The 25,965-nt window shown below is 41.5% G+C and overlaps 1 protein-coding gene across 4 annotated transcripts in view; it reads left to right on the top strand.

The window, feature by feature from the left end:
- XPO1 (exportin 1) overlaps positions 1 to 25,610 on the top strand; it is a 42,754-nt gene extending 17,144 nt beyond the window's left edge. For all 4 annotated transcript variants that reach the window (XM_035110894.3, XM_088666897.1, XM_035110893.3 and 1 more), the window contains exons 5-25: positions 8,260 to 8,321; positions 8,412 to 8,456; positions 8,564 to 8,745; positions 9,476 to 9,524; positions 9,608 to 9,727; positions 9,835 to 9,963; positions 10,347 to 10,505; positions 12,857 to 13,054; positions 13,552 to 13,690; positions 14,550 to 14,731; positions 16,061 to 16,217; positions 16,550 to 16,713; positions 17,438 to 17,572; positions 18,533 to 18,716; positions 20,804 to 20,910; positions 21,014 to 21,208; positions 21,949 to 22,117; positions 22,896 to 23,030; positions 23,145 to 23,304; positions 23,406 to 23,502; positions 24,567 to 25,610. In XM_035110894.3, the coding sequence (XP_034966785.1) occupies positions 8,260 to 8,321; positions 8,412 to 8,456; positions 8,564 to 8,745; positions 9,476 to 9,524; positions 9,608 to 9,727; positions 9,835 to 9,963; positions 10,347 to 10,505; positions 12,857 to 13,054; positions 13,552 to 13,690; positions 14,550 to 14,731; positions 16,061 to 16,217; positions 16,550 to 16,713; positions 17,438 to 17,572; positions 18,533 to 18,716; positions 20,804 to 20,910; positions 21,014 to 21,208; positions 21,949 to 22,117; positions 22,896 to 23,030; positions 23,145 to 23,304; positions 23,406 to 23,502; positions 24,567 to 24,713 (2,915 nt within the window). In that variant the 3' untranslated portion in view covers positions 24,714 to 25,610. The remainder of the gene's footprint in view (positions 1 to 8,259; positions 8,322 to 8,411; positions 8,457 to 8,563; positions 8,746 to 9,475; positions 9,525 to 9,607; positions 9,728 to 9,834; positions 9,964 to 10,346; positions 10,506 to 12,856; positions 13,055 to 13,551; positions 13,691 to 14,549; positions 14,732 to 16,060; positions 16,218 to 16,549; positions 16,714 to 17,437; positions 17,573 to 18,532; positions 18,717 to 20,803; positions 20,911 to 21,013; positions 21,209 to 21,948; positions 22,118 to 22,895; positions 23,031 to 23,144; positions 23,305 to 23,405; positions 23,503 to 24,566) is intronic.
- Positions 25,611 to 25,965: the final 355 nt, after the last annotated feature.

The raw sequence follows: 25,965 nt of genomic DNA, 5'->3' as shown, positions 1-25,965 counted from the left end.
AATAATCTTACTCCCATCGCTGCCGCCCTGGTGCTCCTGTGGACCAGAGAGCGGAGTGGACAAGCTCGCTCTGCCTACCCGTTTTACAAGAAACAGCTCTTTCTCTAGGCAGGGAGGAAGCCCGTTTCATGGCACCGCTGCCAGCCCTTCGGCGAATGAGGCAGGCGGCAAACGAAAAAAGTGGGTGGGGAGGAGGACTACTTGCCCCCCTCACCTCTTCTTCCAGCTCCCCCCACCGGTGCCGCTTCTCTGGAGCTGCCATCCCTCCTTCGCCTTGGCCGCTCTCTGCATATTGAACTTGCCAACCTTTTCTCCGTGGGGCGATTGTGGGTCTGTGTGTGTGTGTGGTTTGGGGGGGGGGAGGATGAGCAGCATGGTGATGGGTGAGCTTGTCTGTTGAGGAGCCATCCCCACCCCACTTTAATGCACACTATTTTATTTTATTATGCCTGCCCTTCCCCCACCCCATTCTTCCCAGTGTGCATAGGAATTTGTTTATTTTTTTTCTTCCAAAATACAGTCTGGCCCCCTACAACATCTGAGGGGCAGTGGACTGCTGAAAAAGTTTGCTGACCCCTGATATAGACCATCTGAGCTAATATATGTCTTTTAGGTGCCCCAATACACTTTGTTGTTTTTGCAATGACCACCAGTACTACAGACATTATTAAAATCTGCTAGAATCACTTCCTAGAGTATCTCCTTATGTATGTACCTTCCATATTTCTGTCACGCTATCTAGGAAAGTTCTTCCTGAAAAAGCACTCACTGCTCCAGGCTTACTATAATCTGCTGTTAACACTTGCATTACCTCAACACTGTTGGTGTAAAAGTAGATTCTCCCCCTTACCACCCCTTTAGATCAAATGGAATCATATATGGGCTAGGCACATCTTAAGCAAATTTATTTTAATGGGCTGGATGCCTTCAGCCAGTTGCTGCCCTGGTCTGCTTTGAGTGTAAGGACATGATATAAATGTAATAATAAATAAAATTTTGGCAATATGAGCATGAAATTCCTGATAAGACCTGGAATTTTTCCCCATTACTGCCCATCTCTTCCCAGAAGTGCCATAATGTCAGAAAGTGCTATTTCAAGATTTTGCTGCAATTGGTAAGATAGTTGGTCAGAATGATCAGATATGTATGTATTGGAGGCTCTACATTTGTACTACACAACTGCCAAATTTGGTACAGGTCACTTACATCTTATGCTCTAGAGATGGTTCATTTGCATAAAAACATGTATACTCAAGCCACCCCTTGTAAGCACCCACTTGCAAGTATTCTGATATTCCAAATCTGACACACTAAACAGTGCACACACACACACACACACACACAGAGAGAGAGAGAGATTTTAAGCTCTCAGACTTGCTTACCAGGCCCTGGGAGTGTCATGAAATCTTGCAGGGCTGTCTGAGATCTTGCAAGAAGCCTCCCAAAGCCTGGTGAGCAAGTTTTAAGAGCTTAAAAGCTCCTTCCGTGCTGGGAAACCCTGCACAAAAAGAGCTTTTAAGCTTTCCGCCTCCCATACATTTAATTTGTGTGCTTTCAACCAACCAGCCGTCAGTTGTGGAAAGATGAAGTTGCACAAGTTAAATGTGTATAAGTTGCAAGTTAGCTTATACTAGGCACATAATCCATCATTCTGAGGTTGCTTCATTTCACTTAAAAGTGTGCCCTGAAGACACCAGGGAGGCATGGTGACAAAAGAGAAGAGATGATGTTAAATTGATAAAAGATTAATAGCATATCCAGTGGTGGTGATTGTTCACAGAAGGCTCTTTTGATCCAGCAAAGGTTTCCATGAGGACAATGTCCACCAATTCATCCTCTGCTACCCTCCACACTGTTCCTGAAGGTCTGTTAACTCTGGAGCAGATTAGAGGGGCTACAGTGCAAAGGGAGAACTGATGGAAATTGTCTTCCCTTCACCCATATATTGACTGAAGCCTCCACTTGATCAAAGAACCTTCTGTGAAAGGTAGGACAGAATTGGCTACAACAAAGAAATGGGGGTAGGGTAGTGGCTGAACATAGTTTAAGGCAGGCAAGACAGACCAGTGGAGTATGCTGTGCAAGAGAAGCTGCAGCAAATTTCTTTTTCTGAATTACCATTGGAGACAAGCTCCATTCTTGCACTCAAAAGTTTACTTGGACAATCTTCAAGAGAGAGAGAAACTCCACGGTGCTTTTCTGTATGAATTAGTGTTCTGCGCATGCCACCCCTTAAGGACAGGGTTTTTAAAATTTATGTCTGCATTTGGAGTGGTTGAATCATTCAGTCATGTTCATATATGATCTAGAGATGCAGACAGAATTACCCACCCCCAGTGGAGGATGATTGGAGACATGGCTAGAACGTGAATCATTTGGACACAGCAGGGAATCATCTATGTGGGTGCTTAGGTTTCACAGGAGCCTTTTAATTAACAGCAAAGTGCAGATTGGGTGTTAACATCTCTATAGGTTATATAATTCAGATTTGTAGTACACAGCTTTTTTATGTTTTATGATAACTGTTTATGAAGGCACAACATTTATTTTAAATCCAGTGCCATAAATACATTGGTCTTCCTTAGGACAATACATTCTAATGGCCTTTTGTTACATAGCTTGCAAAGGTCCTTGCCCTAGGAGCTTGTCCCCCTGCATTGCGAGGCAGCAACTATACTTCTTATAACTATTCCAGTGGCAGCTGAAGTCCAGCTTCCATACATGAAATCACTAGTTCCTTATTACTGCAGCCTCCCTATAAACATGAATGGTAGTTTGACAAATGTGCAGTCATGCTGATGTTTACGTGAAATGTGGCAGATCTAAAAAATGGCACACGATCCTGCAAACATGCTTTTATTCTTTAAATAGCTAGTTTCTAGTTCTCATGGTTATGGAGATACACTTAAATGCAGACATGCTGTGGCAGTTAACAGTTGCCATTGCATATGGTGCAAGCAGTGGTAGAAATTCAGATATATCAGCTATTTGCCAAAAGGCACCCTAAACCTACAGTAAGGTCACCGTAGCAGAATGTCTAGTTGCTGTTTTAACAACATGATTTTTTTCTGTTTTACCTGTGAGTTGAGCAGGATGTCGTTTTGACTTGCACCACCCACAGTGTCACCCAAGTGTATTATTCTGGTGCAGTAGCAGTTTCACTTGCACAGCAGCGGCAACAATTTTACTTGAGTTGCACAGGGTGCTGTTTTGACTCACGGTGGCAGTTTTATTTTACTCTTGAATCTGTCACCCTTAGTGATGTTAAATTATTGAGAATAATCTTCTGGAGAATATTCTTGATTAATGAGAATATTCGAGAATTTTTATTTAAAATAGGAGAATATTCATTTTAATGCATTAGTTAATATACTGTATATTCCGGCGTATAAGACAACTCCCAACTTTTCCAGTTAAAATATAGTTTGGGATATACTTGCCGTATAAGAAATACGACCCGGCGTATAAGATGACCTCCCAACTTTTGAGAAGATTTTCCTGGGTTAAAAAGTAATCTTACACGCAGGAATATACATTACATGTTTATTCATGGGTAAGCTTGTTCAGATGGCAACCAAAAACTGTACAGATACTTTTATTCAATGGGGCAATGCAGCGAATTCACATTCTTTGATTTTTTTGCACCAAACTTGAAATTGAAAATTCAATGTGAACGACTCACGTTAATCACTAAGCCTGCTATTAATTGTATATTTACCATCAACTTTGAATTCTAATTATGTTGTGTATGTATGAAATGTAGCTTTTAAAGTAAAAGGAATATTTAAAAAACCTCAGGTCCGCTACATGAGTACGTTCTTTAATAATCATATCTTCATGGTACAGTAATACTAATAAAATCAATATAAAGTTTTAGATAAATGTTATTATTTCCAGAAAATAAAACACAAATAATCAGTAATGACAAGTTACATAACATCAGAAATGCAGATAACTATCTGCTTAGACAAGTAAGGCAACACACAACCTATTTAAATTATAACTGACTAGTATCTTGAAGCCCGTTAAAATAACGGGTGCTAGAATTAATTAGCGGGGTTCAAAAACCTAACACAAGCAATTTAAAGCTGCCCTTCACACATGCGCACAGTCAGAAGACAGAGGCTCCGAACAGCAGGAGCGAAAACGGGCCTTCGGGTGAGTCCTAAGCACTTTGCAAGCGGAAGCGAAGTCTGGCTGAAAGCCTGCGGGGGACACTTTCGTCTGAGATATCGGGGGAGGGGGGAGCGGCTTGAAAGCTCCGCCGTCCTCCGTTTCCCCACGCCCTGTATTAATTTGAACTCCCAAAACAGGAAGGAAGCGCCAGGCTAAGGCTTGGGCTGAGCTTTATGCCTCAGGGCGCCATCCGTCCTGCGACTTTTGCAGGCGATGGGTCCTTCACGCACCCGAGTCACTGCATGTAGAGCGCCCCACGCAACGTGCACCCATTTGCAAACCACTGCAATAGTGGGGGGGGAGGGAAACGCCCGCCCCGCCCCCGTCCACCTCCCCCCCAAGACCTTCCCCTCTTCTGACCCCACTGAGCATGGGCTGCAGCCGCCCCGCAGCGACATGTGGTGTATGTAACGGGACACAGGGAATCTGGACGCAGAGACACAGGGACTTTATTATATAGGATAAATTGTCACAAGAAAGAAATTTATATAAAAAATAGGCTTTAAGTAACATCTCAAATGTTTATTAATTTATATTGACTCCTCAAACATCTTAAGAGGATAAGTCACCATATTGGTCTCCACTGGTGGCAGAGCTTTCAGTTCCACGCTGTTCATCTGTGAGATCATAGAACGAAGTTGATGGTTGTGTAAAATTCAATGAGCTTCTTAAAAGCTGTGCTTTCTTCTCTTCTAGGAGTTTTAAGTTATGAGCCTACATATGTAAGCTTTCCTGCTCTGTCTACAGTAGGCCTATTCCTTTTTGCTGAATGAATAAGTTCATAAGTACTGAAGCTACATTCTTTTGCAGCTGTCGTTGGTGGCATATTTAAAATTTCCACAGCCACTCTGCTAAGCTTTGAACCAAAGCATGTTCCCTTCCACCAAACCACTGCACCCACTTTTTCAATCGACTTCAATACATATGACTTGCTAAAAAAAAAATCTTCCTTAGCACAATATGCTGCCAGCTCTTAAATTTGTTCATCTCATGATAAATGAACGCCATTATACTTGGGATCAAGGATATTTGCAGCAACGTGAATTACTGTATGCTCTTACACATAATTGTATATGCCTAGGTACTTTAAGTGTACAATGCATTAAAGCTACTTTCTGTAATAAAAGTGCACTGTATGGCCAAGAGTATAAAATGTGTGTTGTAAAACTGGTTCTTGCATTAGAATTGACAGTTTGTGGAGAATATTCTCCGAAGAATATTCTCACCTCACATCGCTAGTCGCCCTATTACGCAACCATACAACTTGGTTGCAATTAAGCCATGCCAAGTTGTAAAATGCACCTGGTGCCTGAGGGTACTTCATACACTGGGTGAATGGTGTCAATGCAAGTCTCTTACCGCTTACTTGCTTCTGCATTGGAATGCTTGCCCCCCTGCCTACCAGTCAAAACCAATTGCAGGTCTTTGTCCACTCCATGTCTTCCTCTTCCCAACAGCAAGAGGAGACACTAGATGAATTACTGGTTTGATACAGCAGAGTTTATAGTGAAGTAAGATTAGTAAGTGTGGTATTTGTTGTATTTTGCTTGTAGTCCTTTACCTAATGCCAAGATTGTTAATTTTAAATCGGGCAACAACAGTATGTATTAACTTTGAATTTAAATCAAAACAAACTATCCTAATCAAATAACCTTTTCAGGTCAGATTTGAAAAATACATAACAGAGAAACTCAAAGGAAAGGGGGAGATGTGGAACATGTTCCCATTACGGAGGGCATGATAAAAGAACTAACTGCATTGCACTACAGTCTTCACAGTGAATATGGATAGTATCCAAGGTCCCCCAGCCCTCTGAAGCACATTTTGAGCGTGCATGAAGGCCTGGAGAGAATTGTAGGGGAAATTTTTGTTGCACAAGCAGACATTTATTGCATGAGTGAAATGGCAGCACTTGATACAAGTGAGTGCAAGAGAGAAGAGCAAAATATTTTGGATTGCACACTGGAAGAAAGAAGACATGACAGCTATCACTCTGAAAATAAATACTATTAGTTATTTTAAGTGTGAATTTCTGCAAATTGAGGAAGGTTTTGCTCCACGGCCACGTTCTGCATCTGCCACTAGAAGTACGAGAGACTTCCATAGTGACAGTCTTTTGAGTAAGCCATCTGCCACTAGAAGTACGAGAGACTTCCATAGTGACAGTCTTTTGAGTAAGCCCCACCCTGTGAGGAAAGGATGGGCTTATTTAGACTTGCTTGTATCGCCAAAAATCAGAAGCGGTAGGGCTGGAGAAAGCTTTGTATACAGCTTTGCCCTTTCTAACAACTCTTGCCTTTTCCCCCTTCATTCTTTGCAAATTTTAAATATGTAACTTGTGTAAAATTCAGCAAAAAGAAGCACGCAGTAGGGTTATGGCAGAAGGTGATCCCCCACCCCCGCCTCTTCTGAAGGTCAGGGGAACCTGCTGAATGGGAGGTCCTCAAGGCTGCCATGATTGCATGAAATGTTGTGTGTATTGATCCGTTGCTTTTCGTGGTATAGTATGTTGCATTGCTGCCCATTCAGAAGGCCCCTTGCTAAACTGCAATCCCAGAATTCTTTATGGGAAACCATGATGGTTAAATCGGTGTTAAAGTAATAAACTGAATAGTTCTCCACCTCCCAACACCCCTTTCTCCCACTCCTTGAATGCAAGGTATATCAGAAGATGTCAATCTGTATATCCGGGGGGGGGGGGCTTCTCAGGTTTCCGTGTATTACAGGCAGCCATGTTCTTTCGTCATAATATATGAAATAAAATTTCATATAAAATACCAGACAGTATGAAAATTGTCTATTGAAAAAAAATCCTCCTTGCTCTCAGTTCATGGGTTAATTTTCTCTATAAGGGCAGGATGACATGCTTGAGAAATTAAGTTGACAGATGAATAAATTACTAGTCTAAAGTATTTTCTTTCACTGGAACTGAAATTGATTTTATGAGAGCAGTTTGACCATAGTTTACCCAATGAACTTTACATCTGTTTGCCATTAACTATAGTTAAGCCCAAGGGCAGAGTTCACACATAAAGCTAAGTGGTGGTTTAATAACCACTGTTTAATAAACCATGGCTTTAATAAACCATGCATGAGAGCAGCAGGGCAGTATTCTTAGTGTATAATATTGGCACCTTCTCCCCACCCCAATCCCTTTCCCTAATGGTCCCTAGCAAAGAATTCACCTTTTTCACAGCTGCTGCACACTGGGCCAACATTTCATTGTGCCATCCACCATGACCTCAAGAGCATTCTTGTTTAGTCACTGTGAGTTTGGGCCCCTTCAGTATGTGTGCATTTAGGATATTTGCGCCAATGTGTATCTCTTTACACTGAACTGCATTTATCATTCTCTCAATTTGGATATGGCTTTTTGGAGTCGTGCTTGGGTTTCATCACCATAAAAAAATTGAAGCAATCCACAATCTTGGCTACTTCGCTTACCCCTTAACTCCACAAAATTTAGGAGCTTAAGAAAAGGCATCAATCCTAATGCAGATCTTTGAGAGGCTTCATTCCTTCGCTCTCTAAAGTGGGATGATTGTTTAGTTATTCCTATTCCTGTTCTTTAATCAATTACAGTGGTACCTCGACTTACGTAGACGATCCGTTCCGTGGCTGTCTTCGTAAGTCGAGGTTTTCGGATGTTGAAGCAGGCGGTCGGCGCATGCGCAAAGAGCGATTTCGTGCTTCTGCGTGCACGCCGGGAAAAGACTTCCGGGGTTGTCGGCTTCAGAAGTCAAAACCTTCGGAAGTTGAGGTATGACTGTATCAGTCCATAGGATAATCTGTTCTCTTTTCCCATTACTGCTTAATGCAAGCATAGGCATACTCAGCCCTCCAGATGTTTTGGGACTACAACTCCCATCATCCCCGATCACTGGTCCTGTTAGCTAGGGGTGATGGGAGTTGTAGTCCCAAAACATCTGGAGGGCCAAGTTTGCCTATGCCTGGCTGAATGTATTCAGGCAGCTTTACTCAGGGACACTGTATACTTGGGCTTTTAATAATTCCTTGATGCATCCTGTTTAATCAGTGATTTGTTGTTTGATAGTTTACAAACTTTTAAAAAATATTTTGTAGGTATCAAAAAATACGTTGTTGGCTTAATTATCAAGACTTCATCCGATCCATCATGTGTTGAAGTAAGTGAGATTTCTCTAGGGGATTGGAAAGTGGGCTCCTTTCTGATGAAGTGAAACCAGGCCTTAACTCTTTTTCTTTGCTTCCTCTAGAAAGAGAAAGTATACATAGGGAAGTTAAACATGATTCTTGTTCAGGTAAGTTTCGTCTTGGACCTAAAAATTGAAGGTTTTATCAGAAGAATTTGAAGGTTTTATCAGAAGAAAACTAATCTTATACCACGTGGGGTTCTCATGCTTTGCAGATACTAAAACAAGAATGGCCAAAACATTGGCCAACATTCATCAGTGACATAGTTGGGGCCAGCAGGACAAGTGAAAGCCTTTGTCAGAACAACATGGTGATCTTAAAACTGCTTAGTGAAGAGGTGTTTGACTTTTCCAGTGGACAAATAACTCAAGTAAAAGCCAAACACTTAAAGGACAGGCAAGTAGTGTTCCCCCCCCTCCCAATATACTGCACCTAAGTAGGCTGTTGCCCATCTGTTTTATCCACCAGCTTTCCTTGCAGATATTTGGAGGCAATATATTGCAACTGCCTCTTCCCCTAAACTCTAAACAGAGCTTATATGTCTCTTACGTTTGTGATGTAGAAATAAAACTTATTTTGCAACTTCTGCTCTTAAAAGATAGACTTCAGAAGCAATACAGTAAGCTCACAACTTACATGGGGGTTACGTTCCCAGGATCGTGCCTAAAGCCAAAATTGTATATAGTCCAAAAACACATTGGGTTCAATGGTGGGTGGGATTTCCAAAGTCTGTTTTCCCCTGGATATTTATCTATTTGCCAAGTGTGCAAGCTGAATATGCACAAGTTAAATGCACGTAAGTTGCGGGCTTACTGCACATATCTGCAGGTTCTTGCCTTTGCTTGAATTGGTAATCTGCTGGTGTTTGCTTGGGCTATACTGCAAAACCTCTAAAGTAGTAACAAAAGTCTTTGCAGTAGTATGGCATATTAAACATGGTAGAGGCATTTTATATTGCAACTTTTAATGTTGCTTTTTATTGCTTTTTAATCTGTAATGTTTTATTATGTTTTTATATATGTTGGAAACCACCCAGAGTGGCTGAGGCAACTCAGTCAGATGGGCAGAGTACTGATAATAAAATAGTTGTTGTTGTTAGATGCTGATTTTTCTCTCTTTCTTCTAGCATGTGCAATGAGTTCTCACAGATATTTCAGCTGTGTCAGTTTGTGATGGTAAGCTTAATTGCAATATAATCTTTGTAAAATGGTCACGTTATTATAAAGACAGATTTGCTTATATGTAGCTTTGTTAACAGGAAAACTCTCAAAATGCTCCCCTTGTTCATGCGACTTTGGAAACTTTGCTTCGATTCCTCAACTGGATTCCACTGGGCTATATTTTTGAGACCAAGCTGATAAGCACGCTAATATACAAAGTGAGCATTTCCTCTAAACTAAATAACCACTTAAGAGGGAAAATGGGGTGCTGATTGTAGCTAGTAAGTGAGTACCTAACTTCTATGCATATTTTTTTCTTTTACAGTTTTTAAATGTCCCTATGTTCCGAAATGTCTCCTTGAAGTGCCTCACAGAGATTGCTGGTGTCAGTGTAAGTCAGTATGAGGAACAGTTTGTCACACTCTTTACCTTGACGATGATGCAGCTCAAACAGGTAATTTCTTTTCCTCCTCCCAAACTTATTTAGAGTGGGTGGCAGTTCTTACTCTGAAGCAGTTGGTTCCTCTCAAATTCTTCAACTGGATACCAAGATTTCCAGTGCAGGCAACAACTTGTTCATTGGAAGTAAATCTTGTGGAATCCCTTAATTTCCCCCCCCTCCCCCCGTATGCAACATTTGAGGGGTTAATGAATCTCTCTGTGGATAGTATGCCAAGTTGCGCAGAAACGTCCATGTGGGGTGAAATCCCATTGATCTCAGTTGAGCTATTTATGGCTGCAATCCAAAATGAAGCAGGCCAAAGTGTGCTGTAGTTGATGACACCATTGGCATTTACATGACTGCCAGGTTATAATTTTGAGTTCCATTGTTCTTAGATGCTTCCTTTGAACACTAATATTCGACTTGCATACTCCAATGGAAAAGACGACGAGCAGAATTTCATCCAGAATCTCAGTTTGTTTCTCTGTACCTTTCTGAAAGAGCACGGTCAACTTATAGAAAAACGTTTAAATCTAAGGGAGACATTAATGGAAGTAAGTTTTCCCAGTTTGCTTGCTTCTTATTTGTATGTGTTGTTGTTTTGGTGTCCTCTATATCTCATCGTCTGTACTGAAAAGTAAGTTGGGTTGTTTAGTCGTTTAGTCGTGTCCGACTCTTCGTGACCCCATGGACCATAGCACGCCAGGCACTCCTGTCCTGCACCGCCTCCGGCAGTTTGGTCAAACCCATGTCCGTAGCCTCGAGAACACTGTCCAGCCATCTCGTCCTCTGACGTCCCCTTCTCCTAGTGCCCTCAATCTTTCCCAACATCGGGGTCTTTTCCAAGGATTCTTCTCTTCTCATGAGGTGGCCAAAGTATTGGAGCCTCAGCTTCACGATCTGTCCTTCCAGTGAGCACTCAGGGCTGATTTCCTTAAGAATGGATAGGTTTGATCTTCTTGCAGTCCATGGGACTCTCAAGAGTCTCCTCCAGCACCATAATTCAAAAGCATCAATTCTTCGTTGGGTTAAGAACTGAGTAAAGCCATGAGGGCAGACTTAAGTTTGATTAGTAGACAGGGTAAATTTGTGTCTCAAATGTGAGCTCCTTTGTCAGCTGTACAGTTGGCCTGGTCCCAGTATTTGTGTTCAGGCTGTGCAGTTCTCAAAGGGAGTTCTCCAGCATTTCTAGTCTGGTAATTGTTTACCTTGTGAAATAGTAAGAGCTCTTCTTCTGCTGTCAGTACTTAGTGGACACAATGCCAGTTGCCCTTTTGTATTCATTCCAAGGATGTGAACTTGTGTGTGATTTTTGCCGAGAACTTGGTCAAAAGCATTTTTGAGATGCTCCACCAAAAACTGATCAGATGTTGAAAGTTACCAGATTCTATATATGCTTAGCCCTTTCATTTGTCATTTGTCAACTAGCTGGCCCGGCCACACGTTGCTGTGGGTTATCCCTGTGACCCCCCACACCTGTGGGTCATCCCTGTGATGACATATCCCGGCCCCTCCCTCCCCCCAGTTCATCCCTCTGTTGTTGGTAAACTAACAGCCAGCTACCACTAATGTTTTTTGTTTTCTTTTTGAGGAATTTTGTGAGCGCTGTTGGGGAGGTGGTTTTCTTCTTTATTTTAGGAGTGCTGCGGGCAGTGCTGGGGAGGTGGGATTTTTGTTTTGTTTTTTCCAAGGATTGTTGGGGGCGGTGCTTGGTTGTTGTTGTTTTTTTAAGGATAGTTGCGTGGTGTTGGGGAGGGGTTTTTTGGGAGTGTAGTGGGGGCTGCTGTGGAGGGAGGGTTATTCTTTTTAGGACTGTTGTGGTCGGTGTTTGGGAGGTGGTTTTTTTTGGTGGGGAGGACTGTTGCGGGCGTGGGGCGGGGTGGGGTTTTGACTGCCTCGAGAAGTGTGTTGGACTCTGGGCTGCTTTGGGAGTTGGTAGGAGCGGGGTGTGGGTTGTTGTTTTTTTGACTGGGGGAGGTGGGGTTTTTGCTTTAGGAGAGGTGTATTGTGGCGTTTGCGGACGCGACGGCCCTTCTAAATGGTTTTTTGCGGTGGGAACTGTGGGGTCTGGCGCGTTTCGCGCATCCTGTGGAGGTGGGTTTTGGCCTTTTTGGTTTGCCGGTTTCTGCGGCGACGTCGTTGGTGGCGGCAGCTAAAATGGACTGTTGCGGGGTTTGTGGTTTGGTGGGGAGGTCCGGCTTATGTTGGCGGCAGCGGCGGGCGCGGGTCCTGGCCTGCCACGGGGTTGATGCTTTGGAGGCAAGGTCCTGCTTCAGGCGGGGGTGGTGGAGGTTCCTGCTTTGGTTGGCGTTGTTTTTTTCAGCGGTGGCGAGGTGCTTTTTGTTTGTTGGTTTTGTGGCGGCGGCAAGAAGCACAGGGTTGGCTTGTGGGGGGGGGGTGCTGGCTGAGTCAGCGGCGGCAGTGGGGGCTGTGGAGTATGGCCTGCCTTGTGGAATTTTTGTTTGGACAGCGAGGTCCAGTTTGTGGGGGTGGCAACGGGGGTGTGGGTTGGCTAGTGGGGTGTTTGCGGTGTTTGTTGTACTCTGCGTATCTCCCGTCGTCTGGCTTTGAGGGGTAATGGCCGTTTTGGCGGTTATAGCATGTCGGGGGGGGTGACGTTGTCCTGCCCTCTGTCTATTGGATGCTGCTGGAGTCTTCAGAGTTTTTGCTGGTGACGCGTAATAGGGGCGCCACTTTTTGCGTTTAATCATTATTTTAGGTGTGACAGGTGTGGGTTTTTTGGGGAAAAACATACGCCAGATCCCTCCCTGATAGGCAAGGAACACTTTGTCCTAATTTGATGCAATTTGGTTCAGCGGTTACGGTGAAGGGCTATTACATCCGTGTGCGCAATGCCTACATTTTTATATATATAGATTAAGTAATCACCATAAATTTACTTTAGGCCCTCCATTACATGCTGCTGGTATCTGAAGTTGAAGAAACTGAAATCTTTAAGATTTGTCTGGAGTACTGGAATCATCTGGCTGCTGAACTATATAGAGAGAGCCCATTTTCAACATCTGCTTCGCCATTACTTTCGGGGACTCAGCATTTTGATGTTCCTCCCCGGAGACAACTTTATCTTCCTGTTCTGTCTAAGGTAATAGGAATCTTCCAACTTGCTTATAATCTCTGTCATAGTTTGGCTTAATCATTCTTCTGAATGTCTGGTGGCTTGATTTTTTCAGAAGCAGTTCCAAAATCATTTCATACGAGTTTACTGCTTCAACTCATCAAGTTTGGACTTGTTTCTCTGAACTATAATAATGATAATAGTAATAATAATTTATTATTTATACCCCACCCATCCAGCTGGGCCTCCCCTAGTATTGTGAAAAATATTAGGTGGATTTTCATGGTTCATGGCGGTTAAAATAAAAACAATATTAATCCTTTATAAAGTCACAAGGTAGGAAGCCTGCTTGCTGCAGTCAGATGACATTAATTGGAATGTGTGCCTGCCTCATTGTGAGTGCACCGGCTGCTTGTTTAAAAATAGGTGTAAATATATTTAGCAATATTCTTGTATGAAAATACTTAGGAATATACAATTTGTGTGTGTTTCTCTGTCCCCCCCCCCCCCGCCCTTAAATATAGGTGCGGTTGTTGATGGTTAGCCGCATGGCAAAACCAGAGGAAGTGCTTGTTGTAGAAAATGACCAAGGGGAAGTTGTCCGAGAATTCATGAAAGACACAGATTCTATCAATTTGTACAAAAACATGAGAGAAACGCTAGGTAAGTTAAAATAATAATTTCCTGCAACTCCATGATCATCCCAGGGCCATGTGTGTGTATTGTAGCTCTTTGTAAACAGTGTAATGCAGATTTGTTCTACATGCTTCTGTCAACTATGATTTTAATTTCAGGTACTGCCTGGAGTCCTTATTAGATAAAGTCTTTATGATATTAGCTCTGTCTTGGTGGTCATCCTGTGCTTGGAAAATTAGGTCACAAATGCCTACAGAAGCCTAGGAGACCAACTAGGGCCTATATTGCTTTTACACAAATCTAGATAATGCGTGCTTGATATGTCTTACTTGGCAGAGAGCCCCATAACCTTAGGGAAACTGCAGGGCACCCTTTAGTTACCCTAATTATGTATAATAACATGGCTGTATAGTGAAATACAGTGGTACCTCTGGTTAAGAACTTAATTCGTTCCAGAGGTCCATTCTTAACCTGAAACTGTTCTTAACCTGAAGCGCCAGTTTAGCTAATGGGGCCTCTTGCTGCAGCCGCGCCACTGGAGCACGATTTCTGTTCTTATCCTGAAGCAAAGTTCTTAACCCGAGGTACTATTTCTGGGTTAGCAGAGTTTTTAACCTGAAGTGTTTGTAACCTGAAGCATTTGTAACCCAAGGTACCACTGTATAATTATGTGAACACTTACTTTAAACCTATACCCACTTATAGTATTGAATGATGTATAGTATTGTGATGTTAAGATGAACTGTGTGTGATTAAGTAAATAAACAAGCACTACAGCACTTTTATCTTTAAATACTAACTATATTTCTTAAGCATAGATGTTACTCTGAAACCCTGAAAATATGTAATGCTCATTTTCATAGATGGCCAATTTTCCTTTTTCTAGTTTACCTTACTCATTTGGATTACGCAGATACTGAGCGAATAATGACAGAGAAACTTCACAATCAAGTAAATGGTACCGAATGGTCATGGAAAAATCTAAACACTCTATGTTGGGCCATAGGCTCAATCAGTGGGGCAATGCATGAAGAAGATGAGAAGAGGTTTCTTGTAACAGTAATAAAGGTATTTATTATGTTTCTACACTGCTCTTCATCTGAGGATCAAAGGGCAGTTTACAAAATTAGGTCCAGTCGTGACCGACTGGGGTTGCAGCCCTCATCTCGCGTTATTGGCCGAGGGAGCCGGCGTACAGCTTCCAGGTCATGTGGCCAGCATGACAAAGCTGCTTCTGGCGAACCAGAGCAGCACATGGAAACGCCTATTTACTTGCACTGGCATGCTTTCAAACTGCTAGGTTGGCAAGAGCTGGGACCGAGCAATGGGAGCTCACCCCGCTGTGGGGATTCGAACCGCCAACCTTCTGATCAGCAAAGCCCTAGGCTCTGTGGTTTAACCCACAGCGCCACCCGTGTATATGTATCATTTAATTAGCCAAAGGCCTGGGAGAAAGAGAATGTTTTTGGTCCTTGAGGTACTGCAGTCCTGAGGCATTTTGAGAATTATAGGTCAAAAACCGTCAGTTTGAATTGGGACCAGAAACTAATTGGCAGCCTGTGCATTCGTGCCAGGATTCGTGTTATGTTCAAACCTGGCTGCTGAATTCTGCAGCAGTTGACATTTCTAACCCATCTTCAGAGTCAGCACCATGTATAGCATATATCTGGACAGAGAAATGTTAGTAACTCTTGGGGGAAACAAATCAGAGTATCCAGAAAGAGGCGGAACATAGTCTGTTTTTAAAAAGCAATATCTGAACAAAAGTGCTAGGGAATGCTAATCTTACCAGTGGCCATAGTTAACTCCAGGAAAGGCGGGATTTCATAAAGGTAACATGCAGCTTCTGTTGCTGATGCAGCCTCAATTATTATCTTGGAGTCAACACACTTAAACAGGCATCCCCAAACTGCGGCCCTCCAGATGTTTTGGACTACAACTCCCATGATCCCTAGCTAAGAGGACTAGTGGTCGGGGAAGATGGGAATTGTAGTCCAAAACATCTGGAGGGCCGAAGTTTGGGGATGCCTGCACTTAAATGTAGACATGCTAGTGGCAGTTCAAATAAAATAACTGAAGTTATTTTAAGACTTGCACAACACCTTTTGATGGAAGATCCTCAAGGCAACTTGCAATAGATTGTTATAATGCAAAAGAACCCCATCAAAACACACACACATCCCAGTAGCTCTTAATGGGGGCCAGTGTGTGCTTCCCTTCCATTTGAGAAAAGGAGAAGCCTTTAAGGTAATGCAGGCATTTATTGAAAAGAAAAATGGGGACTTTGTAGAGGTTCTATAAAATATTCTGAATGCTGCAAACGGAATAGAAAAAAAAGCTTTCAAATTTAACTTCTAATAGTGCAACTCTATATTTCTTCTTTCTTTCTTTTTGTAGGACCTTCTGGGACTTTGCGAGCAAAAGCGAGGGAAGGATAATAAAGCTATTATCGCATCCAATATAATGTATATAGTAGGGCAATATCCAAGGTTTCTGAGAGCCCACTGGAAATTTCTGAAGACGGTTGTCAACAAGCTGTTTGAATTTATGCATGGTAATTTATCTGGAATGCTCACTTTGTTTTCACAGTAACAAGTATTTCTTGCAATCTAAATTTTGAAATAGTTAACTGCTTTTGATCCTGGACTACCTTTGGACTTTGAGAAGCAGGAATGTATTCATTTGACTCAAGATTCTGAGTAGCATCTCTCTTCCAATTTCATTTCCTGAAGCCCCAATAGAAGACACCAAAATATTACCTAAATTTAGAAAAGAGAAATAGGCCAACTTTGCAAGATTTCTGTGGAAAGATGAAACCTGAGAAACAGTAACACATTGTATACAGTAATTTTTTGTATTCACAACTATTCTCTTGCTCTGCTATAGAAACCCACGATGGTGTCCAAGACATGGCTTGCGATACTTTTATAAAAATAGCGCAGAAATGCCGCAGACACTTTGTTCAAGTCCAGGTGGGAGAGGTCATGCCATTCATTGATGAGATCCTGAACAACATTAATACAATCATTTGTGACCTTCAACCACAACAGGTATGTCACTCAACTTAATAAAACAGGAATATAGAGCCTTGGGCCTGAGGGTGGACAGCAGCAAGACACATCTGTTGCTCTGTCAGTTTTGCCTCTGCCCACTGATATGTGCCCCCCCAATAAGGTTTTCACCGATGAGGAAGTGCAGCCTTTGAGCTGATAGTTTCTCCACTCATGACTTAAAATGAAAGATGTATGGAGAAAGCTTGGAATGAATTCTTTGGGAGTGTGTTGGATATGAAAGAGCTCTTACATTCACAGAAGAGCATTTTTGGACTTAAAACAGTGGTTTTGAACTTTTGGGACACATGTACGGTACATGGTACAAAGCATTGGCAAGCTCCAACTGCTTCTCCTCTGCCCAAAATAGTGCTGTAGCATTCACATCTAGTTAGCTATATAAATGCCAAATTTTCTGCATAGTAAAGTAGGTGGTCTTTGTTCCATAGTGGGAAATCTGACTCCTTGGTGCACTGTTAGCCTAAGTTCATGTGTGTTCTTCATTTATTTGTCAACCTTTTAAGTTGTGTTTTTAGGTTGTCTTTAAAAAGCCCTAATTTTGAGCAATAATTCACATGTTTTAGAAGAAGATGAAGCTTCACCGTTGAACAGATAATTTAAATAAATGCACCTGTTTTAAATACCAGTCTGAAATGCATGTATAGGCTTACGATATTTTAGCATATTCAGCTATATGTTTTGGTACATTTGATACCTCAACTAGGTGCATACTTTCTACGAAGCTGTTGGATACATGATTGGAGCACAGACTGACCAGACGGTACAAGAGCATTTGATAGAGAAATACATGTTACTGCCTAATCAAGTATGGGACAGCATAATTCAACAGGCCACAAAAGTAAGCATATTTTCTATTGGGTTTTCTTCATTTTGAACCTACGGAGACACTTGCATATGTGAGCAACCACAAAATGGCTGCCATGAAGGCATGACCAGCCACAAAATGGCTGCTGTGGCAGTGGTCACCCAAATCAGTGCTGCTTCAAATAATTTACTCCCAATTTTCAAAGGTTTTATTGTGTTGAGGTGTGTTAAGTTACACGAGCTACTTCATTCCATGTATTGGGTGCAAAACACATTAATTTTACTTCCAGTTTTACCGTTTGGCCTCGTGTAACTTGCAGTTTCTGCTTCGCCATAGTAAAATTGTAGCAACCTTCATAGAGCATAGTGGACAAAAGGAGTATTTTTTTTTTTCCAGTTCACTGGAGGCTGATGAAGCATGTCATTACTAGCTTTATGCATATCATTTGGAACCTTCCTTTGGTGGGCAGTGCTGAAATGAGATTGACCTGCCTTCCAAGATGCTGTGGTGGAATTCTGTGGGGATGTGGTGCGAAATAGGAGAAGAGAGAGAGGCATCAGCTAATTTGGCTAAAGGCAGCCTTCTTAAGCACTGTCCCAACCCAAACTTACAAGCTGCTACCACCCTCCTAGTAAGCAAAATGCAGGCTAGTAAAGAAAAACTTAAGCAGGGATCTACTGGTATAGGGTGGTATCCAAATTTATTTAATTAATTAATTAAATTGAAAAAAGCATATCTTCATCAGCATGCCGTTTCTGCACTGGGAACGGAGGAAGGAATTCTCTCCCCCCCCCCAAAAAAAACACCAACAGACTATTTTCATGCTGGCCAGGGAAGAGGAGGAGGATAATTAATTTATTACTATTATTACATTTAGTTTTAACGTAGTGTTCCAGGTGACATGAAACACAGATAAAATGATAGAATAAAATACCAAATCAAGTATCAGGAAATATATATACTGTATATACGTGGTTTACTTCTGTTCCACAGAACGTTGATATCCTAAAGGACTCTGAAACTGTTAAGCAATTGGGGAGCATTCTGAAAACAAATGTGCGGGCATGTAAAGCTGTTGGGCATCCCTTTGTGATTCAGCTGGGCAGAATCTACTTGGATATGCTGAATGTGTACAAGTGCCTCAGTGAAAACATTTCTGCAGCTATTCAGGCAAATGGTGAGTATTACTTGCTTTAACATAAGTATTTGGAGTGTCTTACAATTCAGATTCAACGGAGCGAGATCTAATATATTGACTCTGTGGCTCCTAAGCACCCTCCGATTGAATGGAGCCAGGACAGCCCCATGGTTTTCCACAGATCTGAGGGCAATGAAACAATCGCTGAGACATGAAGCCGCTGGGAGAGATCAGGGGGTTTAGGCTGGGGCTTCATCAGTATGCGGATGATACCCAGCTCTACCTCTCTTTCAAATCAGAACCAGTGAAGGTTCTGTGTGAGTGTCTGGAAGCGGTTGGAGGATGGATGGCAGCTAACAGGTTGAGGTTGAATCCTGACAAGACAGAAGTACTGTTTTGGGGCGACAGGAGGCAGGCAGGTACGGAGGACTCCCTGGTCCTGAATGGGGTAAGTGTGCCCCTGAAGGACCAGGTGCGCAGCCTGGAGGGGCAGGTCTATTCTGTGTCCAGGGCAGCTGTCTATCAGCTCCATCTGGTACGCAGGCTGAGACCCTACCTGCCTGCAGACTGTCTAGCCAGAGTGGTGCATGCTCTAGTTATCTCCCACTTGGACTACTGCAATGTGCTTTATGTGGGGCTACCTTTTGAAGGTGACCTGGAAACTACAACTAATCCAGAATGCAGCAGCTAGATTGGTGACTGGGAACGGCTGCCGAGACCACATAACACCGGTCTTGAAAGACCTATATTGGCTCCCAGTATGTTTCCGAGCACATTTCATAGTGTTGGTGCTGACCTTTAAAGCACTAAATGGCATCGTCTCCACCCCCATGCCAAGGGCCTTCTCGGTAGTGGTGCCCACCGTGTGGAACACCCTCCCACTAGATGTCAAAGGGAAAAATAACAACCAGACTTTTAGGAGACATCTGAAGGCAGCCCTGTTTAGGGAAGCTTTGATATCTGAAGGACTATTGTATTTTAATATTTTGTTGGAAGCCGCCCAGAGTGGCTGGGAAAACCCAGCCAGATGGCTGGGGTATAAATACTATATTTTTTTAATTTAACTACTTCCTGCTTTGCTATTTGATACTGAGCTGAATAAGTACTTAAATAAATAACATCTACTGAATGAGTTCTAGTTACAGGTAGGTAGCTGTGTTGGTCTGACGTAGTTGAAACAAAATAAAAAAAATCCTTCCAGCAGCAGCAGCTTGAAGACCAACTAATTTTTTTATTTTGGTATGAGCTTTCGTGTGCATGGTATCTGAAGAAGTGTGCATGCACACGAAAGCTCATACAAAATAAAAAAAACTTAGTTGGTCTTTAAGGTGCTGCTGGAAGGAATTTTTTTATTTTGTTTCATCTACTGAATGAATTAGCTTGGGTAAAAGACACGGGTGAAGTGATGGAATGGTTTATGTTGTTTGAAAAGCAAAGGGTGGTTAGAACAAGATTAAATTTAATGAATGGATGGGATAGGGGAACCCTTGCATGGTGTGGTCACTACAACACATCAAATTGCCTTCATAAGAATCAACATGGTTTCACATGAGGAAGCATTGCAATACAAAGCGGGCGGCTCAGTGACTGGGCGGCTCATGGGCCGGATAAACAGCCTCCGTGGGCTGGATCCGGCCCATGGGCTAGAGGTTGCCGGTGCCTGGTATATGCTGTCCAGTAGCCGGCTATAATAAAAGGGTCAGAACTTTTACCCTAAGGTAGAATTGTAGAGTTGGAAGGAACCCTGAGGGTCATCTAGTCCAACCCCCGGGCAATGCAAGAATCTCAGCTAAATAATACATGGCACATGCCCATCCAGCCTCTGCTTAAGACATTTGTTTCTATAAAGGTTTTGGAGCTTATATGATGTTCTTGTGACCTTTACTGGATTTTGAAATTGTTCTGTTGGAAAATTGCTGTTTAAAGTTCAAATTGATTTTTACAAGTTTTTGACAGCTGCTTGCTTTGCCCTGGATTTTATCTGGCATATTTCTGTTTGTTGTTTTATTGGTTTTAGATGGGTAGCTACCTTGGGACGTTCTGTGGAATGGGAGGGTAAAAAATACTTTTGAATTGTTTTACAAAGTATGTATTCCTGGGTTGTAACTGACCTCAAACTCTTTCAGGAGAAATGGTTACGAAGCAACCTCTGATCAGAAGTATGAGAACAGTAAAAAGGGAAACTTTAAAACTAATTTCTGGCTGGGTGAGCAGATCCAATGATCCTCAGATGGTAAGTGGACTTCTCAAGTGTCAGCAACCTCATTGAATGGCAAATGCACATTCAAACATATAGTAGGCCTTGTGTTACAGTACAACCCTTTCTCTCTCTTTAGGTAGCTGAAAACTTTGTTCCGCCATTGCTGGATGCAGTTCTTATTGATTACCAGAGGAATGTTCCAGCTGCCAGAGAGCCTGAAGTGCTTAGTACAATGGCTATCATAGTAAACAAGCTGGGAGGACACATTACTGCTGAAATACCTCAGATATTTGATGCTGTCTTTGAATGCACGTTAAATATGATCAATAAGGTAATTCACAAAGTACTGCAACAAACAGGAATGCCTCGAGTTTCTTCACTGCTGTGAACCACATTCAGTTGTCTCTGTTTGAAATTGTAGTGTTCCTTGTAAATGTATGTGTGAAGCATTTATAGGCTGCTGCTCATGAGGCTTGCCATGTAGTGGCTGTTAGAGCTATTCTTCTTGGAGGTGGAAATGAAATCTAAGAAGGAACCTTATAAAAAACTTACTGGTGCCTTTCCGTGAAAAGTAAAGGCAAAATACTTAAGCCTGACACATATGTAGGGGTATCTAGCTCTGAAAATCTTGCTTGAATTAGCGTACCAGAACTTCAAACTGAGCAAAAAATGTTCTGACAGTTCTCTGGCGTTCATTTCATGGCTTACTGAATTCTCCTTGCTATATTCAGTCATTCACTGGAAGCAACTTTAAGGAAACAATTGTTTTAACCATTGTTAAAAAGTGTAGATCAAACTAGGCTAGAGCATAGTTTAAAGTTTTGGTCTGCCTCAGGTACACACTAGTGCTGAAAACTTGTAAATCAAACCATGATTTGAATTGTTTTGAAACTTCTTTCAAAATTAGGTTTGGGCTCTTAAACAACTGGTGGCTGTTGTGCAGCTGCTGCTGCCCTGGATTATTTTACTTAGGGGTGCTTTTTAAAGTAATGTGAAGTTCTAAAAATCTGTTTTGGCCAGACTATATTGTGTAAAGTTATTTTTTCTGTTTTCTCCTTCCTCTGCCATTAGGACTTTGAAGAATATCCTGAACACAGAACAAACTTTTTCTTGCTACTACAAGCAGTAAACTCCCATTGCTTCCCAGCATTCCTGGCCATCCCACCTGCACAGTTCAAACTAGTACTGGATTCTATCATTTGGGCTTTCAAGCACACAATGAGAAACGTTGCAGATACAGGTGACTTGTCCTAATTTTCTCAGCTCTTACGCTTGAGTAAGTCAGCTAGTTGTGCTGAACTATCCTCCTCTGCCTAGAACATGTGGGCATGTAGATTCTTACCCAGGCACCCCCAAACTCGGCCCTCCAGATGTTTTTTTAAAATACTTTTTATTAAATTTTCCAATTAAAACACATCAAATCACATTGAAATTAGTCCCAATTACATTTTTACAAATCCAAATTAATCATACAATTCCAATTAGAGAAAACATTCCAATTATAGCCAATTATACTTAATTTTTCGGACTCCCATGCCTCACATTCCCAGAGCTCCCTACTAATCACCAATATCCTTTGCTTCCTTCTGAATGCCCTCCATATGTTTTAGGACTACAGTTCCCATCATCCCTGACCCTGTAAGCTAAGGATGATGAGAGTTGTAGTCCCAAAACATCAGGAGGGCCGAGTTTGGGGATGCCTGTTCTTACCTATTTCTGAAAAGAGGCTGTACTATATACCTGCCTAACAGATTTGAAACTTGATTTTCAGCTTCCCTCAAGAATTTATGGGAATTCTATTGAGTCCGGGTTTGGTGGAGTGGACACTCCAAGTGTGTCCATTCATTTTAAATGTGGTAGTCATGAGTCTGGTTATTTCATTTAAATAGTACAATTCCCAGACTAATAACTTTCTTGCTTCTGTGTAGCTCATACCTTGATGTAGTTCACTTGGTTTCTAGAATGCATAACTTCTACAGACGCTAAAATTTTGAATAGCTTCATGTACTTTCTTCTAGGTCTTCAGATCCTTTATACACTTTTACAAAACGTTGCACAAGAAGAAGCTGCTGCCCAGAGTTTTTACCAGACTTATTTCTGTGACATTCTTCAGCACATTTTCTCTGTTGTAACAGACACGTCTCACACTGCTGGTAAGTAATTGTGGAGAAGTGGGATGGAAGACCTGTACGGCTTGAGCTACAGTGAGTTCAGTTACTGTATACATTCTAATCTAAATATTACTCTCCTTTGTGTACTTTCACCAGGTTTGACAATGCATGCATCAATTCTTGCATACATGTTCAACTTAGTAGAAGAAGGAAAAATAAGTACTCCTCTAAACCCTGGAAATCCAGTGAGCAACCAAATGTTTATTCAGGAGTATGTTGCTAATCTCCTTAAATCTGCATTTCCTCATCTTCAAGAGTAAGTGTGTTTAGAATTAAAAGGTTAAATAGAACTTGAGTGCAACTACTAGTGGTCTTAATTGCTCTTCTTTGTGTGTTTCTCTTTTTTTATTACTTCAGTGCACAGGTTAAACTGTTTGTAACAGGACTCTTCAGTTTAAATCAGGATATTCCTGCTTTCAAGGAACACCTTAGGGACTTCCTGGTACAGATAAAGGTATGTCTGGAATTTCCTCCCTTACTCTGAATGCATATGGGACTTCAAGTAGACTAAATCATGAGGGGTTTTTTGTTGTTGTTGAGACCTATGTATTGCTAGTTTCTGTCATGCTCCATTGGTTGGTATGCCAAGTCAGTTGCTAGATGATTTTACAAAACTTTCGTGGTATCTGAAGAAGTGTGCATGCACACGAAAGCTCATACCAAAATATAAACTTAGTTGGTCTTTAAGGTGCTACTGAAGGAATTTTTTTATTTTGTCATATTGGTAAAGGTAGCAAACATCTAAAGTGCTGGGGTAACTTTAGTTTCTAGTTCCAAGCTGCAGGGAGACTTCCTCATGGGAAGGGTGCATGAAATGCCCATACACCTAGTATAATACGGTATTGCCCTGTGATTATTGTGTGCTTTTCTTTATTCACTCTTCAGTTAAAGAAAAGAACACATAATATAGCTTTAAGGAGTAGTCTTAAGCAAAATGACAAGTACTTGCCTTAAAAAGCTTTCAGTTTATTTTTTTGACACGGTAGAAAGGCAAAAATGGGGGGAGACTAAATGTAAATGCAGTTACGCTAAATTAGCCCTCCCACCCTCTACTGAAACAAAAGGGTTCAGTCAAAGGTTTCATGCAGGAGGTAGGCTTTGACAACATGTAATAAAAGAGAAGGAGCACTATATAGACTTGGATGGAAGGATGTTGCTTTCATGCATGAAGGACAAGCAAGGGAGAATAGTTGGAATCACTTGCGGGTGTTTGAGTTGGAGGACCAAAAATTTAAGGGCAGAACTATCAGGGTATGAAAAGGGGATCTGCACTAATTGTGGCATCTGCTTTCTAACATGTGAAGTCACTGTTCTGTTTCAAACATTGAGTGTTGTTTTTAAACAAATTATTGCATAAAATTATACACACACACACACATACATATACACATACATACACATACATATATACATACACAAGTTCTGGAACTTTGCATCGTAACTGCCTTTCTAGTTTTTGATGATCTTTGCCGGATGTTTGGATTATAATGGATTTTCTCACCTGCTTTGTTCCCACAGGAATTTGCAGGTGAAGACACGTCTGACTTATTCCTGGAAGAAAGAGAGACAGCTCTTCGACAGGCTCAGGAGGAGAAACACAAACTTCAGATGTCTGTCCCTGGCATCCTTAATCCACATGAAATTCCTGAGGAAATGTGTGATTAAAAAATAACCAGTTGCACTGTTTTCTTTCTGTACAGCTGCTTTGTTGTAAAAGAAAACAGGACTTGGATATTTGTTGACCAAAATGATGCCAATTTGTAAATTTAAGATGTCACCTAGTGGCCCTTTTTTCTTATGTGTTTTTGTATAAGAAATTTTCTGTGAAATATCCTTCCATTGTTTAAGCTTTTTTGTTTTGGTCATCTTTATTTAGATTTGCATGAAGTTGGAAATTAAGGCATTTTAAAAATAAAAAACACTTCATGCCCATTTTGTGGCTAAGGGTAAAAGAGGCAAAACATATAACTTGTAAAGTCTATTGCAAAATTATACATTTTCCAGTTAGAACACAGATTTTTTTTCCAATTAGGGAACACTTTCTTACTAGCCTGTCCTGCAGTCTAGAAGAAAAGGGTAAATAAGTAAAGTCCATCAGATGATTTGTTAGGTATAGGATGGTGAGTGCTGCATCAGACATGAGCAGCTTTTGGGCTGTGGCAAGGCTAGGCTTACTGGTATTTGCAAGTTGTATGGCAAGTTTGCAGCAAGATCATGTGCATATCATCCCATTGTAAAGCAACTTGGAAAAAAAGAGTATGGGAACACAGTACAGTTAGTTATTTTTACACAGTTCTTTTGTTTTTGTGTGTGTGCTGTCGCTTTGTCGACAACAGCTTTTTGTTTTCCTCAATGAGGAGTGTTGCTCATTTGTGAGCCTTCATTAACTCGAAGTGAAATGGTTAAAATATTTATCCTGTTAGACTAGGCTGCATCTTTTTAACAAGCTCATTAAAGAAGAATTCTGGCTTTTGAGATGACTTCTACTAATTACATTGTTTACCATGCTGTAGTGCTTTAAGAACACTACTTAAAAAGCAAAATAAACTTGGTTTACATTTATTTTCCTTTCCTTGGCTTTATTTTATTGGATTAAACACTCTGATCACCTTAAAATTCAAGTAGAATTTAGAGTAGCAGAAGAATCCTGTTACGGACCCTGCAAGACCTGGCAGGGACTCCCATAATGGCCATGGGACCTTCCTCAGCAGGAGAGTGGCTCTGCAAATTGGTTCTTTAAACGTAGGTTTTCAACACGTCTCCCGAAATGCCCAGCCCAGCATTGTCTCTCCCCCCCCCCTTTAACCAGAGTTTTTGTGGCTCTTCTCAAGCAGTGTATAATATGACCAAAAACAAAAAAATTAACATTTGGCAGTATCAATGTTACTTTTGCTTAACATTTCTCCAGAATTTCTCT

Source organism: Zootoca vivipara, chromosome 3, assembly GCF_965207765.1.
Source record: "Zootoca vivipara chromosome 3, rZooViv2.hap1.1, whole genome shotgun sequence".
In the NCBI taxonomy this organism is placed as follows: domain Eukaryota; kingdom Metazoa; phylum Chordata; class Lepidosauria; order Squamata; family Lacertidae; genus Zootoca; species Zootoca vivipara.
The sequence above is the reverse complement of the archived record's forward strand: the minus strand, read 5'-3'. Positions and strand labels throughout refer to the sequence as shown.